Source organism: Rhinolophus hipposideros (assembly GCF_964194185.1).
Source record: "Rhinolophus hipposideros genome assembly, chromosome: 8".
In the NCBI taxonomy this organism is placed as follows: Eukaryota; Metazoa; Chordata; class Mammalia; order Chiroptera; family Rhinolophidae; genus Rhinolophus; species Rhinolophus hipposideros.
The window spans coordinates 67,048,610-67,068,557 of NC_138054.1; the positions used below are offsets into that span (position 1 = coordinate 67,048,610).

The 19,948-nt window shown below is 36.7% G+C and overlaps 1 protein-coding gene across 16 annotated transcripts in view; it reads left to right on the forward strand.

Moving 5' to 3' along the window:
* Positions 1–19,948, forward strand: part of SCMH1 (Scm polycomb group protein homolog 1) — a 144,311-nt gene that overhangs the window by 64,939 nt on the left and 59,424 nt on the right. For 11 of the 16 annotated variants that reach the window (XM_081055413.1, XM_081055403.1, XM_081055412.1 and 8 more), the window contains 2 exons: positions 13,413–13,501; positions 18,085–18,328. The exons of 2 other annotated variants lie outside the window; for them this stretch is intronic. In XM_081055413.1, the coding sequence (XP_080911539.1) occupies positions 13,413–13,501; positions 18,085–18,328 (333 nt within the window). Of the gene's footprint in view, positions 1–7,904; positions 7,951–13,412; positions 13,502–18,084; positions 18,329–19,948 lie in introns of all 16 variants that reach the window. 3 more of the 16 variants (XM_081055405.1, XM_081055416.1, XM_081055417.1) reach the window with 1 other exon arrangement.

Sequence of the window (19,948 nt, forward strand, 5' to 3'; positions counted from 1 at the left end):
GAAGACCTACTGGATTAGAGCATGGGCTGCTGGTGAATCGGGCAGAAAAAAGTGAGTTGAAAATGTAAGGGACTAGAGGTAGCAGCCTTGGGAAGATAACTACGTTTGGGGGAAAGGGAGACTTAATCCTGAAGGAAAAGAAGGAAGCAAGGGGTGGTAATTTATACAGAAACAAAAGAGAATCATAAAATCAAAAGACATACCAACCTTCTCATCCCATCCCAAACAGGCTCATCTACTAAAGAAATTGCATTTCACTATGCCAACAGACATACTCATGACTCGAGAGCCTTTCCAAAATAGAACCTCCAACTTTTGCTGATCAGAAAAATATAAGACATTTCAACTGATTAGAAAACAGCAGTCAACATCCATAAAATGTTTCTATAGACGAAAAACAGAAGAGGATAAAACCGTCTTAACTACTAAAAATTCTACTGCCAAAATCAATGACTAACCAGAGGGAAACGTTTGTACAATCCAATTTGAATTAAACAAGTATTGATAGATATGAAAAAATACTTTGGATCATAAATTTTAAATATCAGACTAGAAATGCACAGTAGACAAGAAGATACAAAAACAGAATTCTCCAAACTCTAGGGAAAAAATGAAGAAAGACAAAATAACCTCAATTGAAAACTCAATTCCAGGGTGCCAAATGGGAGAACAGGTCCAACTGAAAATATAATATTGTATAATAATATAATATAATAAAATATAAAAATTGCCAAGAAAATAAAAAGGTCAAAAAAGTATCAGAAAGGAACTGATAGATATAGAACCTAGTCAACAAAGATCCAGTATGTATATGTATATATGCATGTATAATTGGAGTCCCTGAAGAAGATAAAACAATGGAATAGAATTAATACTTAAAATTACAATACAAGAAAAATGTCTAAAAAATAAAGACCTGAACCTGCATATTGAAAGAGCCTACCTTATTCCTGGGAAAATAGATTCAGATTGGTCAACCCTAAGACATAGTCTAGTAAAACAAGTACACTCTAACAATAAAGAAAGTTCTCTGAGCCTCCAGCAAAAAGGCCAAATTATACACAGGGGAAGGAAAGTCCTGGTACGCATCAGACTTCTCAATAGCAAAATACAAAGCAAGATGAAGTGAAGCAATGTTTTCAAGAAATTCAAGAGAAAACAGGAGAACAAGGATTTTATATCAAGACAAACTGTTCTTCAAGTACTAAGATTCTTGATGAAACAGTTTTCAGTGTGCAAGAACTTAGGAAATCCTGTAACCCCAAGCCCTTGCTGAGGAATTAAAGAAAGAACTTCATCCAAAACAGAGATGATCAATCTAAGACAAAAACAGAGGTAAGAACAAGAGCATAGTATGTGTATCAGCCTAGGTCCAATGAAGAGACAAAACCCACACAGTAATTTGAACACAGAAAGTTTAATATAATTGTTAACTCTAATAGAGGATGGGAGTAATGAGGGATTAGCTACTCAAAAGGAAAGAGAACTCCAAAGAGTATAATACAGACACAAGGAAGGCCACTACACTGGGGCTGAAATAGAAGGCTCAAGGAAGAGTGTCCCTCCCCCATCCTCAGTGCTGAGCTAAAGACCTTGTTAGAGGGGCCACAGCTATGGCTCCCTGGGCGAGAGAGGTCACTGTGGTGCCACAGCAGTGGAACTTGGTAGAAATTTGCCCTCAAGGGCTCTGGGAAAGGTGTTTGTGGAAAGGTGTCTCTCTGGAGAAACTCTGCTGCAGTGGTTACGTAAGGTGGGGAAGCAGCTGCTGGCCACTGGTTACTACCTGCTTCCATGCACTGCAGGAAATGGGTAACAGAAGATTGGAGTGCGGCAGGAGCCTGCCAAGCAGAAACACTGGAACCAGAAAGAAAACCCCTTTCCAACTGTAATATGTTTAGATGGGATCAAAGAATATCACTTGAAACTGATAAGCCAAGTAATAGAAGCCAGAATAAGGGGAAAATAATTAAGGACATCATAAAAGACGTTAGCATAAACATAACTACTAAAACAAAATTCCAAAACTTCCTAAATACCAAAGGAACAAAAATATCAAGAAGTAGACCACACAGAGAAAGAGATAAACTAATTATGGAAAGCACAGGAAGTAAAACAGTAAAAACCAAATGCGTAATTTATATTAATAAATGTAAATGGTTTTAACTCATCTGTTAAAAGAAAAAAATTTTCAGATTGGTGCTTAAAGTTAAATCCAACTTTATGCTGTGTACAGGAGACATACCTAAAGTAAAGAGAATCAGACAAGCTAAAAATAAAACAGTGATCAAAGGTATACTGAGGAAATTCAAATGATATAACAGCGGAAGTTGCAATTCTGATATTAGACAAGGTAGAATTCAGGCCAAGATGCATTAAACAAGACAAAGAAGCCACTTTATAGTGCTTAAAGGTATCACAATTCACAAGGAAATTGTAATAGTTAAAAATATTTCAGTACCAAATTACAAATCATCTATCTTCACAAACAGAGATTATGGTAGATGCAAAGAGATCTACAAACACACCAATAGGAGACTGAACATGTCTCTCTTCAGGAAAGACAGGCTAAGAGGACAAAAAGTAAAGGTACTGAAAACTTTAATGAATAAAGTACCGTGTGTGTGTGTGTGTGTGTGTGTGTGTGTGTATGCAAATCAAGCTATATGCCCTGGCAAATGCCCTTCCACTTTGAAATTTAAAACTCTTTAAACAACTCTTGCTTGAAAAAAGGTAAATTTAAACCAAAATTGTAAAATTCCTAAAACATATAAATAAAAATTATATATCAGAATTTTGAGATACGATTAAAGCAGTGGTAGGAACAAAATTGCTAGCCTTAAATGCTTGACATCAATAAAAATGAAAGGATAAAAATTAAGGATTTAAATTCCCAACTGAAAAAGCTAAAACAGAGTCATAATACAAAGAAAATACAAAGGAAGGAGAAAAAAATAAAACTAAAGACAGAAATTAATGAGACAGAAAATAGAAAAGCAATAAATCAAAATACTCGTTTTTTTGGGGGGGAAAATGTCAATAAAATACACAAACCACTAGTTACCCTAATAAAGACAAAAAGGAATAAGCACAGATACACAAAAGTAGAAATGACAAAGAGGAAATAGCTCTATGTAAATACATTTGAAAAGCTAGGTGAAATGGAAAAATACTGTTTGTCAGAATTGGTCCCACTAGCGTTATAGTATTTAAACAGATACATAGGAAACATAAGTTTTCAAAGAACTGTACCTATAGTAAAGCACCATGTGCAGATTGTTTTACAGGGAAATCCTACAAAACCTTAAAGACTAGATAATCTCAGTGCTGCTGAGGTTGTTGTGGGTCAGCAGTGCCCCACAGAACTTTCTGTGATGATGGAAATGTTTGCATCTGTGCCGTCCAGTATGGCAGTCACCAGCCACCTGTGGTTACTGAGCTTGAAGTGTGGCTGCTGCAAATAAGGAACTGAATTTTTAACTTTATTTCATTGTAATGTAGAGCTTAAAAGCTCGAATGGTTGATGACTACTGTACTGGACAGTACAGTTCTAGGTCATAGAAAAAGTCGGAAAATATCCAAATACTTTTTGAGGCACTTAGAACTTTGATACCTAAACTTGATTTAAAAACACACACACACACACACACACACACACACACACACACACGAGTCATGTATGAATATTGTTAACAAAAATCCTAAATAAAACATTAGGAATTAGAATTCAACATATTTAAAACAATAATTTATTATGGCAAAGTAAAATGTTTTTTCTGATAATGAAAAGAAGACCTAACTTTAGGAAACTCATTAATGGAATTCACCATGCATGTTAAGATAAGGAAGAAAGTCTATGAACTATGACAAAATTCAGTACACTATTGAGGACTCATATTTCCCAATTTCAAAACTTTTGCTGCAAAACTACAATACATAAGGTATTGTGGTATTGATATAGAGATAGACACATAGGTCCATGTATTAGATTTAAGAGTCCAGAAATAAACCCATGCATTTTTGCTCAATTGATTTTCAACAAAGATGCCGAGACAATTCAATGGGAATTTTCAACAACATGCAGGGACGACTGGATATCCACATACAAAAGAATGAAGATGGACCCTCCCTCCACATTATATATAAAAATTAACTATTAAGTGGGTGCTAGAACTAAATGTAGGAGCTAAAACTATGAAACTCTTAGAAGAAAACATAGGAGTAAGTCTTGGATTAGGCAATAGTTTCTTAGATATGGCACCAAAAGCACAAAAACAGATAAAAACTAGATAAATTGGACCTCATCAAAATTAAAAGCTTTTGTGCTTTTAAAGCACTATCAAGAAAGTGAAAAGACAACCCACACAGGAGAAAATGGGTAAATCCATAGAGGCAGAAAGTAGATTAGTAGTTTCCAGGGACTGGATGAAGGGAGAAATGGGAGAGGCTGCTAATAGTTCTGGGATTTCTTTCTGGAAGAGTGATGAAAATATTCTAAAATTAGATAGATAGAATGATCTTTGCACAACTCCAAATTGTATACTAATGGGATTTGAGTTATCTCAGTAAAGCTGTTTTTTAAATCGTATCTATTCAACAAATAGTGTTGGGAAAACTGGATATCCCCATGCAAAAGAGTGAAGTTGGACCTTCACTGTACACCATATATAATAATTAACTCAAAGTGGACTCAAAGCTCCTTATTGTAGGAGCTAAAACTTACAAAACTCTTAGAAGAAAACATCGGGGTAAAGCTTCATGACACTGGATTTGGCATTGATTTCTTGGATATGACACGAAGAGCACAGGCAACAAAAGAACAAAATAGTTAAATTCGACTGCATCAAAATTTTAAAAATTTTGTTCATCAAACAACCTATCAACAGAGTGCGAAGGGAACTCATGAAATGGGACAAAATATTTGCAAATTAAATATCTGATAAGGGGTTAATAACCAGAATATATGTGTCTGTGTGTATGTGCACGTGCTGAATATATATATCACTAATACGTACATCACATATATATATTCTGAATATATATATACATATATATTCCGGTTATTAACTATATATACATATATAATCTCCTTTAACACAAAATACAAAACAAAGCAAAACAAACAAATAAAACCACCTCATTTACAAATGGGCAAAGGATTTGAATAGACATTTCTCTAGAAGAAGATATACAAATGACCAATAAGCACACGAGAAGATGCTCAATATCACTAATCATTAGGGAAATGCAAATCACAACCAAAATGAGATAACCATTTCACACTCATTAGGATGGATGGCTACTATCAAATAAATAGAAAATAACAACTGTTGGTAAAGATGTGAAGAAATTGGAACTCTTGTGTATTGCTAGCTGGGGATGTAAAATGGTGCAGCCACTATGAAAAACAATATGGCAGTTTCTTAAAAAATTAAAAATAGAATTACCATATGATCACGGGATTCCACTTCTAGGTATATAGGCAAAAGAATGAAAGCAGAGATTCCAGCAGATACTTGTATACCTATGTTTGACAGCATTATTCACAGTGCCCAAAAGATCGAAGCAACCCAAGTGTCCATCAACAGAATGGGTAAACAAAATGTGATGTATGCACACAATGGAATATTACCCAGCCTTTAAAAGGAAAGAAATTCTGACACAACGCTACAGTGTGGCTGAAACTTGAAGACGTTATGCTAAGTGAAATAAGCCAGTCACAAAGGACAAATGCTGTCTAATTCCAGTTGTATGAGGTACCTAATATAGAGAAATTCACAGAGACAGAAAATAGAATGGTGGTTGCCAGTAGCTGGAGGGAAGGGGAGGAATGGAGAGTTATTGTTTACTGGGTACAGAGTTTCAGTTGAGGAAGGTGAAAAAGTTTTGGAGATGGATGATGGTGATGGTTGCACAACAATTTAAATGTACTTAATGCCACTTACTTTTGAGAAAGGGGAAATATGTGTGTATATATACACATACACATATATACTATACATGAATTTTGTTTTTTATATACTTACTTAGTTTTATGAAAACAAACACAGGAATGTTAAACCAGAAAATAATGAAAACGCCACTTACTGGGAGTGTCTGGGAATATGGTGGAAATTACAGGAATGAAAGTGACACTTCTCTGAGAATACCGTTTTATATTCTTTTGACTTTTGAATTATGTAGATAGATGTTTTACTTAATAAATAAAATTAAACCAAAAAAAGATGAACACAGCATACCCTAAAATTGATTACAAACAGAAACAAAGTGAACTGTGTATCAAATAGATATCATAATCACATTGAGAAAAGAATTAAATCAAATAACCTGAACACTGAACCTTCACAGTACACCTTTAATGTGCGCATTTTAAAGAAAAAGTGGAACTGCGAAGAAATTCTGACTTTGTCTTAATATTGTTAATGGCTTTGCCATAATCTGAAACTATTTTGCATGTATTGAAGACAGAGCAAATAAGTAAATAATATGGAATGGGAGCACATGAAGAAGAACCGTGCAGAATAGGATTTGATTGGAGATATCTGTATGAACTCTAAACTTTAACATATAAATATATTTATATGTATGTAGCATATGTGTATATTTTCCAAGCTCTGTCCATTGAAAAAGACTAAAAGCAATGACACCCCAGAGATACTTCAAGGCAATGAGCACACCTTGATTTTGGTTTCTATATCCCATTCTCCACTAAAATGAATCAAGCTCCTTGGAGAAATGGCTGATTCCAAGACTGAGCCGAAGAGAAAATATAAGGTGAATCTGGAACATCATATTATGCCGGAAAGCAAAGAAGTCTCAAAGAATGATTGGGACATATCAGAAGGAAGGACACAGGAGCCAGCTTGAAGGGGTTCTTACTAACCAAAATTGAAACAATATGAGTACCAAAAAGAATAATAAAAATAAAAGAACAATGATAATAGCATCCATTGGTCCCTAGTGATACACAAAAGGGAAAAAAAAATCAAAAGTCACAGGGAAAGGTCTTCTTTACAGAGTGTCAGTTAATAAATATAAATGGAATGACAGAAAATTACCATTTCAGTTGATTCAGGGAAGGATAATCAATGAATGCTAAACCCAGAGTGTAAAAAGCTTATTGGAGAATGGAATATTCACATAATCTCAGAGTTTCTTCCCACTGATTGCCCATTAATTACAAAGGGAAACTGCAGTGGAGAAATCTGTCAGTCACCCCGTAACAAGTGATCACATTTAGTATCAATAATTTGACAAACAGACATGTGCCTCTTGAAATGATGCAGTGAGACAAACTCAACATCACTTGTATAGTATTTTTGTCAAAACTGTTTAGCACGAGTGTAATGTAATCAAGGGAACAATCAGAAAAAATCCAACTTGTGGGACATTCTATAAAACAGGTAGCCCAGACTTTTCAAAAATACCAATTTCATGAAAAACAAAAGGCAACAGGGCTATTCCAGATTAACGGAGACTAAAGAAACATGACAACCAAATGCAATATGTGATTCTTGATTGGATCTTGTATTTAAAAAATTTAAATATCTATAAAGAATATTTTGAGGACAATTAAGAATATTTTTAACTAAAATTATTGGGTATGATAATGTTGCAGTGTTCAAAAAGAATGTCCTTGTTCTGGGGACAAATGTACTGACGTATTTAGGGGTTGAAGTGTCATGACGTCTCTAACTTTCACATAGTTCAGAGGAAAAAGTGTGTGTAGATATATGGAAAGAAAATGTGGCAAAATGTATTAGTTATTGAATCTAGGTGAAGGATACATAGTTCATAAACTGTTTTTGCTACTTTTCTCTAGGTTTAAAATTTTTCAAAATAAAAAGTTTTAAATAAATTATATATATAATTATACGTATATATGTGTGTGTGTTCATGTTCCCCAGGCCTCCTCTGGACCTCTCCCCAGAGTTGCTGAATCAGAATCTCTAGGTAATGGGGCTTGGGATTCTGCATGGTAAATGGCTCTCCCGAGACTCTTAACTCAATTGGTCTATCTATATTTGGAAAGCATTGCTCTAGAAGAACACTTCTCCATTAAAATCTTGTATGGTGTGTGTGTGTGTACGTGCGCACGTGTGCGTGTGTGCGTGCGTTTTCTGTTCACATAGGAACATTCATTACTCCCTTGCAAAGTCCTCCAGGGAAAAATGGTAGAAGGGTAGAATGATTTACAGGTGATGTTATCTCAATGCTGCCAACCTTTTCCTCACATCCCATTGTTTTACTGACCTCTTTTACTACTCACGACTGATTCTGTCTTCTAAACAGGGCTGTCTGGATCACTAGTTCTCAAACTTGGCTGCCAGTTAGAATCACTTAGGGAGCTCTTAAAAATTTCAGTGCCTAGGCCTTAGATCAGTAAAATCAGAATTTCTGGGTGATACTGCTATATTCTTTAATGCTCCCCAGGGGATTCCAGTGTCCAAGTTTGAGAGTCACTGGTCTAGAGCAGAAGCTGGCCTCTGCTGAGGTCCCTAACCAAGCGTGTCAGGATCCCAGTACAAAGTGCCTACTCAGCACACTTGGTCACGTGCTCCAGTGACTTGAAAGGAACCCTTTGCATGTTCCTATCACTGATCAGCTTCCTTTGCTAAGTAACCTCCAGGGCCTGTCAATAAAAAGGGGGGTTTAAAAAGAAGCATATCTCATTTTCTGGTCACAGAAATTTGAACTCTGTTCATAGAAATTTGTGTGGGGAGGAAAACAAAAAGAAAATTGTAGAGAGCAGTAATTTTAACCATGGTGGCTTCAATGTTTATACAGTTAATTTTTAAAATATTCACTGAACTCCTTTTTTTCTGCAGCAAGTTTCCTGACATTGCACAATGCCAGAACCATCTGCATGTATGCAATTATCTCAAAATTAGTCACAACTGCCACCCCCAGTGAAATTAATCTGAGTTAATTTGTGTTTAAGTGTGTATATGGGGGTGTAACAGCAAAGTGGTGATAGAGTCCTGTCACAGTCTTTCCCAAATACAATCACTTCTTCTTCATGGAACACAGTTTGTTCAGCATCTTTCTTCCAGTTCCACTTCTTGTTTCTCTCACTCTTGAGGAAGAATTTAGAGAGACTGCCAAACCTGGGTTTGGAAACCCTGCTTTAATTCAGTGTTCTCATCTGATGAAGACAGACACAGGGAAAGGAAAGTGAGTTGTCCAAGGTTGTACACTGAGTTAGCGGCATGTTTCTGTATATAGATTTGTACATATACATGCATGGAAAGCTCCCCTGGGAGGAGAGAAGAGTTGGGACTGTCATGGAATCATCTTGACAGCCACAGAGTCTAGTAACTCCACAAAGCTTGGAATTACTATATAAGACAATGGCGGGATGGGGAGGAGGGCCCGTAACATGTGGTTCCTGTGTGAGTGCTGTTCTGATACCTGCCACCAGAGGGCATGAACTATAATTAGATTCTAGACCTGTTGATCTGCATATAAGTCCAGAGCTTCACCAGGTCACTGTTGAGTTGAAACAGCTGAAGCCTAATTTCTTCAGTGGTCCCACCATCTTGGGAGCAACCTGAAGCTCTTTTTGTAACTGGTTCCATATCAGTAATTTTGAGGTAAGCACAGAACACTCGCAGCATGCCTAGCTTTCGAATTCCAGAGACCTGGCTTTGTAATATTAGCTCAGCCACTTACTAGTTTAGTTATGTGGCCACTGGTAAGTTGCTTTACTTTGGCTCTTAACCTTGAGTTTCAATTGCCTCACCTGCCAGATCATTAATAAACTCTGCCACCCATGGTTTTTGTGAGGATTAATTGGAATAGCATGATAAAGCGTCCATCAGTTCCTGGCCCACGATTGAATAAGTTGGGGATTTTTTTCTGTCTTCAATAAAACTCTTATGGAGCTTGTAGATGGAAAGTATGTATACATTACAAGGAAAAAAGAAAGGAAATTCAGGCAGTGATAAGGGCTAAGTATAAATCAGAAGGGAGCAGGATTTTGGAGGCTGTTTTAGTAGGGTAGTCCAGGAACGCCTCTGAGGAGCTGAGATTTCAGCAAAGAGCTAACTATGAAAGATTTGAGGGAAAGGAAGGGTGTTTAAGGCAGAGGGACACAGCTTGTCAGGGCCTGTACGTGTAGACCTGTGTGTCCGCCAGTGTCAGCTAAAGGAGTTGCAATAATACCAGCCCCAAAGGACATGGAATGTTGTGTGGCTTTATAATGGCTATCGTTTCCACTATGCTTTTTGTAACATTCAAATAGCTCAAGGACCCCACTACCACCTTCAAAGCCTTGCAGAGATCTGGGAAGCCCTGACTGACCGCTAGATCTCTTGACATCTAGTTTGCTTTCGGTTCAATCATGAAAGCCCTGTTTATATTTTGAAATCTATATTGTGGAATACAAATTTTTGACTAACATAATCAGGGTAGAAGGCTGTCACAGTAGTCTAGGCAGAGTCCGACTATGGCTTAGATTGGGGTGGTTAGTAGTGGGTGAGAACTATAGAATGGTGAGAAATGGTTTGACTTGGGATACAGGAGACGAAAGAGCCATCAAGACTTGCTGATTAATTGTATTTGAGGGGTAATAGCAAGGGAGGAATCAAGAGTGACTTAGTCTAGGCTTTTTGGTCTGAGCACTTGGGTTTAATAAGCGGTACCATTAACTGCAATGAGATGACGGGAGGAAAGGCAAGGTTTGGAGGGGGTAGTGAAATCAAGAGTTCTGTTTTAGACTTACTCATTTTGAGATCTCTTGGCATCCATGTTGAGTTATAGAATAAGGCAGTTGGAAATATGAGCATGAAACTCAGGGCAGAGGTTTGCGCTGGAGATATAAATTGGCAATCTATTTGACAGGAAGATGGTAGGGAGCAAGAAATGGCCATGCACTGAGGTACTCCCACTTTCAGAGGTGAAGATTTCTTACTTACCTCTCCTTTTCCTTGCAAACACCCCAGGCCATTGCTTAACTTGAGGACACCCTCAAATTATTGTTTTTGTTCTTCTCTTCCTGCTTTCACAAATTTCTGACTCTTAACTTTTTTACCGAGAGGGAGGGTATGGAAGGACTGAGTGATGAAATATTTGAACATATTAGTGTGATGATTAATGAAGGCTCTGGAGATGGAGGACTTGGGTTTAAATCCTGCCTCTGCTATTTACTATTTTAGTAACCTTGGATATTTTACTTAGTTTCTCTACCCTCAGTGTTTTCGTCTGTAATAATAAAAATAATAGCCAGCATTTTCTAACACTGATTATATACCAGGTAGCATTTCAAGGCCTTTGCATATATTAATCTGTCTAATCCTTAGAAGAACCCATTGAGCTAATTCCTATTCTTATCCCACTTTATTGTTGAGGAAACCAAAGCCAGCGAAAGGTTTTGTAATTTGCCAAAAGTCACACACCAGGTAGGTGTCAGATAGATTTGAATCGAGGCAGCCTTGCTCCAGAACCCGTGCTGCTTTTCTAGTGTCTAATTCACAGAGTCCTAGTAGTGATTAAATGAGATAATGCAGTTAACATGCTTAGCACATGGAGCCTGGCCCATAATTTGTGCATAATCAGTGTTTCCTTTGGGAGGCAGCACAGAACCAGATGAAAAGTCCTGGGCTCCAGCCTGACTCTGCAAGAGCAACTTACAGGACCATGAACAAGTTTCCTAGCCTGTCAAGACTTCAGTTTTGTCACCTATAATACACAGTCTTTACTGAGGTCCCTTTCAGTGTAAAATTCTATCAGTGAACCTCCCCAAGACAGATGATGGATTCATTTGAATTAGGAGAAATGGGGGGAACCTCACATCACCCTGGGGTTGGGGAATAAGGTAGCTCAGTAATTCCATTCCACAGCTAGGTAGTTAGAGCTGTGTAATAGACGTTCCCAACAAATCACATAGAATGAAGGTGGGGTCTTTTCCAAAACAGTGAAAAGCTAGACAAGCAAAACAATAAGTGGTGACAGTTTTAGACTCAGTGCCAGGAACATGCACATTGCTGTCGCCGTTGTTGATGTGAGTGGGCTGCCCCAAGAAATCTGACCATAGGAAGCTTGGCTTAGCCTCACCAGCTTGGAGTCTAAAAGTTTAAATCATGTGGGTGGTCATTCTCTTCTTATTTCCATTTTATCCTCTCTTCTCACCTTTTCCCCTTTAATTTTAGTTATTCATTAATACTTAATCTCAAAAGCTGATTTTTCCTGTTTTATTTTACCTGCACACTGATAGTTTAACTTAGTGGTTTAGAAGGTGGTTTAAGGGCCATCGTGCCTGGGTTTCAATACTGTATTTGTTCTTTGGTCACTTTGAAATCTTAAGCAATTTACTTTGTACCTCTTTTCTCATCTATGAAATGAAGATATGAAGATAGTATCTGCCTCACTGGGTTGTCTTGAGGATTAAATTAGATCGTCAGTAGAAAGTGATTGGCACAGTATACCACACAGTAAAGGGCTCAATGACATCAGATACTGTTATTTCCAGCTCTGCAGCTTTGGTGCCGCCTATCCGTTCTTTTGTCAGGAACGGGAACACTCAGGTAGACTGGGAGACTGAAAAAGCAGGAGGTTTCGGTGTATCAGGATACAGTTGAAGCTAGATTATTAAAAGAAGCCCTTGGAGAGACCTAACTACTATAACGATTTTAATTTTACAATTTCTTCATTAAGTGGTACATTCTCACCGGCTTTTCCTTGCTGAATAACTGGACAATTAAACTTCTTTTTACTCTTTGTAAAATAAATATTTTGGGATAGGATGATCCCTTCCATCTTCATCATTGCCTGATTCTTAGTTGTTTAAGTAAAAATGAACATGAAAAATGTTTTGTACTGTGTGTGTGTGAAAGAGAAGAGTGTGTGCACGCGCGCGCGCGCGCGAGAGAGAGAGAGAGAGAGAGAGAGAGAGAGAGAGAGAGAGAGAGAGAGAGAGAAACAGTGAGTTTATATTGAAATAAACCAAAAAGATTTACTTGTATATTGGGTTTATCAGTTGGCATATTTGTTTTTTTCTTAAGAGATCATTAAGAAGAAGAACTTACCTACTCTACTATCTAGATCATCTCTAAGCATTTGTTAATCCTATCTCACATCTGTTTTGGATTTTTCAAGGAAAACGTTTTAGGCACTATGACATACCATCTATAATACTTGTCTTGGAGTCAGGCAACTTGGTTGGGGACTTTGTTCCACTGCTTACTTTGCAACATTACACTTGGGCAAGTTACATTCCCTCTATGTGCCTCCTTTCCTCATCTGTCTAATGAGGCATTTCTTCTATTTAACCTTTTAGTCCTTTCCTAACAATCCATGATTCTGTAACTTATCACAGCATATTTTGTGGCAGGAGTAGCTGGATTCCAAAGGGAAAACTTGATATGGCCATTCCCTTTGAAACATATTTTATCTGTTACCCATTATGTCTGCTACAGGATTTCGGCTGAATGCCTCCTCTTGGCCCATGTTCCTTTTGAAGACGCTAAATGGAGCAGAGATGGCTCCCATCAGGATTTTCCACAAGGTACGGTGTCCCTCAGATTTCACCAACTCCAAACTCCTTAAAGTCAAATGCTTACATTCTTTCAATTACTGAGCCTCTGATGTTTATATTATATTTATGGCCTGAGGATGCCTTCTCAGAAACTAGTTTTGCAGAAGGATTTTTTAGTACCTTATGAAGTAGCAATTTTGCCCAGAGGAATATTAGACTATAAGTTAGGATTCCTGGTTTTTGAGTCCCAGCTCTGCCAATAATAAGCTATGTCCTTTTAACCTCGTATATAAAGTAGGGTTCTGTCTACCTCACAGGGTTGTTAAGTTAAAATGTGTTTTCTAGTAAAACACATAAAATATGATGGAAATCAAAAGGAGCTGTTCTTACAGATCTTACAATTTCATGAGGTCCATATGCTAAACAGAGAAAAAGAAAAGAGACGATTTTTTGAGTGTGTATGTACAGTATGTACATACACTACAGTATGTTTGGAGTTTATATACACTACCTCATTTAATATCCACAGCTCACTTTCTGAAACAAGAATTACTATTTCCATTTAACAGTTAAGGAAACAAATTTTTTGAGTAAGGAACTTGCCCAAGATCACATGGCTAGTAAGTGGTGGAACAGGGATCCCAAACCTGCATTCATTTTTCCTTATTCTCCAGAGATGAGGCACTCAGTCTGCTCTCAGTTGCTTTAATGAGGTTAGAGTTACTATAAAGGGGACAGATTAGGGTTGTCTACACTGCTATTAAAGTCTAAACCCTGAGAGCACTCTGGTTCCCAGAATATAGTCTACGGGGCAACTTAAAAACACTTTCACTACAGAATATCTCAAAATATTGGCAGGGAGGCAACATATTCTTTTAAATGCTTTGCTGAGCTTACCAGAAAGTAAGAAAACGCTTCAGAGGCCAGGATGAAGAAAGCAAATCCGAGTGTTGCATGTATGTCCTGATCCGCAGGTGATTCAAGGGGCTTTGCCAGTCTTACTTTCCAAGAATCTTGTCTTTTAACAGCCGCAGTAGGATAGAAGATGAGGCCTTGGTCCCGGCAGGCCATGGGGTGGACCCGAGACTGCCACATCCAAAACCAGATCGGATCCTTCAAATGTTTACTCCTTAGTGAAAAGACTAGTACACTGATGAGGAAGAGCCTCTCCCTGGGCATGGACAGGGTGGGAATGAAGTCACCTGCTTGACACCACAGTCATCCCCATGGAAGTCCAGGGTTCAGACACTGGACCTGTCTTGTCCAGGAACTCCAGAGTTGTATGGAGATATTTCTGAGTGCCTGACAGAAGCAAACCCAAAACCACTCTAGAGGGTTTGAATGCTTTAAACCCAGATTTCACAGAAGTCCCCAAAGAAGATGAGTACTGAGATCAAAATTACAGAGCCCTCAAAACAAGTCCAACATGGTGAGGCATCAGTAGACACAACAAACAGTAAGCTTAGAACCCCAAGGACTTTCAGGTAATAGAAGTATCCAATAGAGATTATAAATTAAGTATTTGAAAATGATTAAAGAATGAAAAGAAGGAATTTTTTAAATGAGAAAAGTATTTAAAACCCTAGTTTTTAAAAGACAGATTTGAAAATAAATAAATGAACATCTAGAAATGAAATTTAACCATTAACTTTAAAAATTAATAGGTAGGTGTATAAGCAACTTAGATATAAAGAAGAATTAACTGAAAGACGTGTAAGGAATTTCCCCAGAATGTAGCACAGAGAGGTAAAGAGATGAAAAATATTAAAGAGAAGAGATGGGGCGGCTGGTTACCTCAGTTAGTTAGAGTGTGGTGCACCTAACAATAAGGTTGCCAGTTCGATCCCCGCATAGGCCACTGTGAGCTATGCCCTCCACAACTAGATTGAAACACCTACTTGACTTGGAGCTGATGGGGCCTGGAAAAACACACTTACAAAAAAATTTTTTTTTAAATATTTTTAGAAAGAAAAACTTTTTTTAAAAAAAAGAAGAGACAGGAGAATAATATTAGAAGGTCCAATAATGCTAAACATGAAATCCAGATACATTAATTCTTAGAATAGAAAAGAGTCAATAGTTGAAAAGATAATGACAGAATCTTCCAGACTGTGTAATAAAGATATATATACCTTAAAACATTACGGTATACCTAAGTCAAAAGAAAACATCTGAGCAAGTAATCACAGAATACCTTCAAAAGAATTACAGTTAGGCTGACAGCACATTTCTTGGCAGCAGCAGTATAAGCCAAAGATAAGAGAATAATATCTTCAAAGTACTGACAAAAAATAGTTATCCACCTAGAATTTTGTATCTATTTAGACTATTTCAGAATGAATGTAAAATCAAGTCATTTTCAAACAAACTAATATAAGCAGATACTAATATATCTGCTGAAAGAACAACTGAAGAATGTATTTCGGCAAGAAGATAATTGAACCCAGAAAGAAAGAATGAGATGCAAGAAGCAGTGGTGTGGAAAGACTAGTTAACATGTGGATAAAGCTAATCAAGCATTGCCTATAAATCTGTAAACCAATTATAATAAAAGTGATTGTCAGTATAACACTGTGGAACTAAATTATCAAACACTTATTAACTCAGAAGTAGTGAAATAGTCTAAGATTTTTGTATTGTTTGGACTAGACAGAAAGATGAGTTATAGACTTATGTAAGCTATGCAGTTAAAATCCTAAGGGCATCCACTAAAAGACTATAAATAGAATGGTTAACATCTGAATCAATGGAGGGGGGGAAGGAAAGAAAATTCAGTCAGTTGTAAAGGAGGAAAAAAGAACTTTAAACTGTCAAGTAAAATAGAAATGTAAGCAATATAATAATTGTAATAAATTTAAATATATAAGTTAACACAAGAAATGAGCTTAAACTTATCAGTTTAGTCAGACATAGATTAGATTGTGTTTACATCTAGCTACATGTTTTTACAAGAGACCCTGCTAAAATATGGTGCAAAAATGTTGAAAGTGAAAGAACATAAAAGATATACCTGGCAAACCTTTATCAAAATCAAGCTGCTGTGAACTATAGTGAAATTAGACAAAGGAGACTTTGATGCTAAAAAGCATTAAAGATGTCAGTATCTAATGATAAAGTACAGTTCACCAAGAAAATAAAACAATTATAAATATACATGCTCCTAAGAAACATAGCCTCAAAGTATATAAAGCAAAATTTGACATAATAACTTGGAAAATCCACAATCACTGGGAATATTTTAATATACATCTCTCAATAACTGATAAATCAAATAGAAAAGTTGGTTTATCAATCAGCATAAGCTAATTAGTGTTAAATGAGTTGATCAGTTTTTAAAAAATCAGTTGCATTCCTACTTAACAACAACAAATGCTTTGAAAATAAGTTTTTTTTTAATACCATTTATGGTAGTAATAAAATTGTAATAAGCCTAGAAAAATGTTAGTAAAAAGGATGAGATATTTATAGAGTAAGTTTTAAAATCTATATTAAAGAAAAAAAACTACATTAAAAAATACTTAACAAAATAGAAAATGCTATCATGTTCATGGATGAGAAGCCTCAATATCATGCATACAAAGGTTATTTCTTTCCAAATTAATTTATTAGTTCATTGGGATTCCAGTCAAATCCAAATAGGGTTTTTCTGTGGAACTTGAAAAACTGATTCTCAAATTCATATGAAAGATCAAGGAGAAGGAATAGCCAAAACAATATTGAAGAATGACAAAGTAGGGGGATTTTTTTCTTCCAGATGGCCATTTAATAAGATTGTTATTGGTCCAGGATCAGACAGTAAAACCAGGGAAACAGAACAGAGTATACGACACTTTTTTGTGAACTCTATGCAATTACATTGTGAATCAGAGAAAGGAAGGGAGGGAGAGAGAAAAAGAGAGAAGACTCTCTCTAGCAGTGTACAATGTTAAAACCACTTTGGAGAGCAATTTAACAATGTTTAATAAAGCAGAATATATATATATATATACATACATATATATATATCTCCTATAACCCAGCAGTTTGGCTCCTAGGTATGTACCGTAAAGAAACCCTCCCACATGTGTACCAAGGAACGAAGTGCAAGATTGGCCATTAAAACTCTTTTGAAATAGTAAACAATTGGAAAAACCTTAAATGTCCAAAAAAGAGAATGAATCAATTATGATGTATGCATATGATGAACTATTGTTAGCAGTTACAGTGAACTGAAGCTAAATTCCTCAACATGGATAAATTTTAAAAACACAAAGTTGAACAAAGAAAACAAGTTATAGAATGATAGGTACAGTATAATACCGTTAGATAAAATTTTAAAATATGCAAATATACATAAAAACATACCCTGAGAATGGGATAGGGGAAGGGCACAAAAAAGGGATTCAACTTTATCTGTTTCCTTTTACTCTTAAAAATATCTGAAGCAAAGATATTTGGATTAACAAAGTAATACTTTGGCATACATTGAAATTTATTGAAAAGAAAGACTAAATCTCCATTATAAATCTTACCTAGCAGTCACTTTTTAATAATCCAAAAAAAAGTAGCAATCTTTTGGCATACGTAGTCTCTCTCTTTGGGTCTAGGTCTATGTATTTCTGTTTCTCATCTAGGAACCACCATCACCTTCTCACAACTTCTTCAAAATGGGAATGAAGCTAGAAGCTGTGGACAGGAAGAACCCTCATTTCATTTGCCCAGCCACTATTGGGGAGGTGCGGGGCTCAGAGGTGCTTGTCACTTTTGATGGGTGGCGAGGGGCCTTTGACTACTGGTGCCGCTTCGACTCCCGGGACATCTTCCCTGTGGGCTGGTGTTCCTTGACTGGAGACAACCTACAGCCGCCGGGCACTAAAGGTAAAGGCCCATCTGTAAGCTCTTGAAGTCAGGTCCCCAATGATAATGGAGATTACCCAGATCTTCACCAGTAAACCTCACTGGTAGGCAGAGGAGGAGCATGGGCCAGCAGCTTAGGTAAAAAAACAAAGTCTGCCCAAGAGTAATCAGAAGCAGTAAGAATAAAATGTCAGATAAAGCTAGACCTGGAGTTTGTGATAAAGTAAAACTTCCTGGCTCTAAATATCTTGGTTGATTCTCAGGCAACCAGCTTCTCATCTCTCTGACTTTTGTTCCTAACCCATTTCTGAGTTTGAGTCAGGTGATTCTCAGGGTGTACATCTTCTTCGGGACTCAGGGGCTTTTATAGGAGCTGGAGTAGCACTGCATTATAAAAATACTTCAGATGCACTATAGCAGAATGGAAAAAGCATGGGCTTTGAAGTAAGATAGACTTAGGTTGAGTTCCAGCTCTGCCTTTTACCAGCTGTGTGGCTTTGGGGCAGTTAGTTCACCTCTCTAAATTTCAAATTCCTCGTCTGTAAAAGAATACCTACTTCATAAAGTTATGGTGAGGAACAAATAATATCACATGGGTAAATTGCTCACATAACATCTGGCAAATGGCAAGTGCTAAACACATTTTTATTGTATTACTGCTGATACTATAGTAATTATATACTGTTATATTTATTGTAATTGCACCATAATATATTACTGTATTATATATTACAATACACTATATTATCATTATTATAACACTATTATTATAAAAATAACCACTACCAATGGGAGAATATATATAAGTACTAGAATAGGACAACAGAGTAATAGAAGAGTAAATGACGTTTCTAATGATGATGATGTTGGAGGTTATCTAGGATACAGTGTGACACAGCCGCTCTTACATAATAGAGGAAATAATATGAATCTCATCCCCTTAAGTCTAAAAAGTAATGAATCTGAGGAAATGGAAAGTCACCCATCTTATAGTCTCCCGGTCGCTTCTAAACTTCTATCGAATTCATTGGTTCAATTCGCCACCTGTTTATTGAACACCTCCTTGTAAACCACACTGAGAATACAGCAGTTACGAGGAGGAACAACACCTCATGGCACTTCCATTCTAGAGGGACGAGATAGTAAACATTTTGAGTTTAAATAAATAAGGTGATGTTAGATAGACAGTTTCTCCTAAGGAAATAAGGTACGATAAGATAATGGCAGTGAAAATGTGATTGTGAAGGGAGGTTCTTGTTTAACGGCTTTATTGAAATATAATTAAAGTAAAATTAATGGCACATATTTAAAGGATACAATTTGAAAAGTTTTGACAAATGGATGCATAGATGAGACCATTACCACAGTCAAGATGACGAACATGTCCATCATCGCCAAAAGTTTTCTTGTTCTTCTTTGTGGAGGGGGAGCTTCTCTAGATACAATTTCTTTTCAGGAAAAATATTTCTGAAGAAGTGATAGTTGAATTAAATGATGAGAAGGGGCCAATCAAGGGAAGAGAATTCCAGGCGGGCCCCTGGGACATACATGCAGTGGTACTGAGAATGACTGCTCCAGTTATAGTGCACTGCGTGAGGAGAGAGTGGCAAAAACACACAGGACCTTGTAAGCCAGACTGGG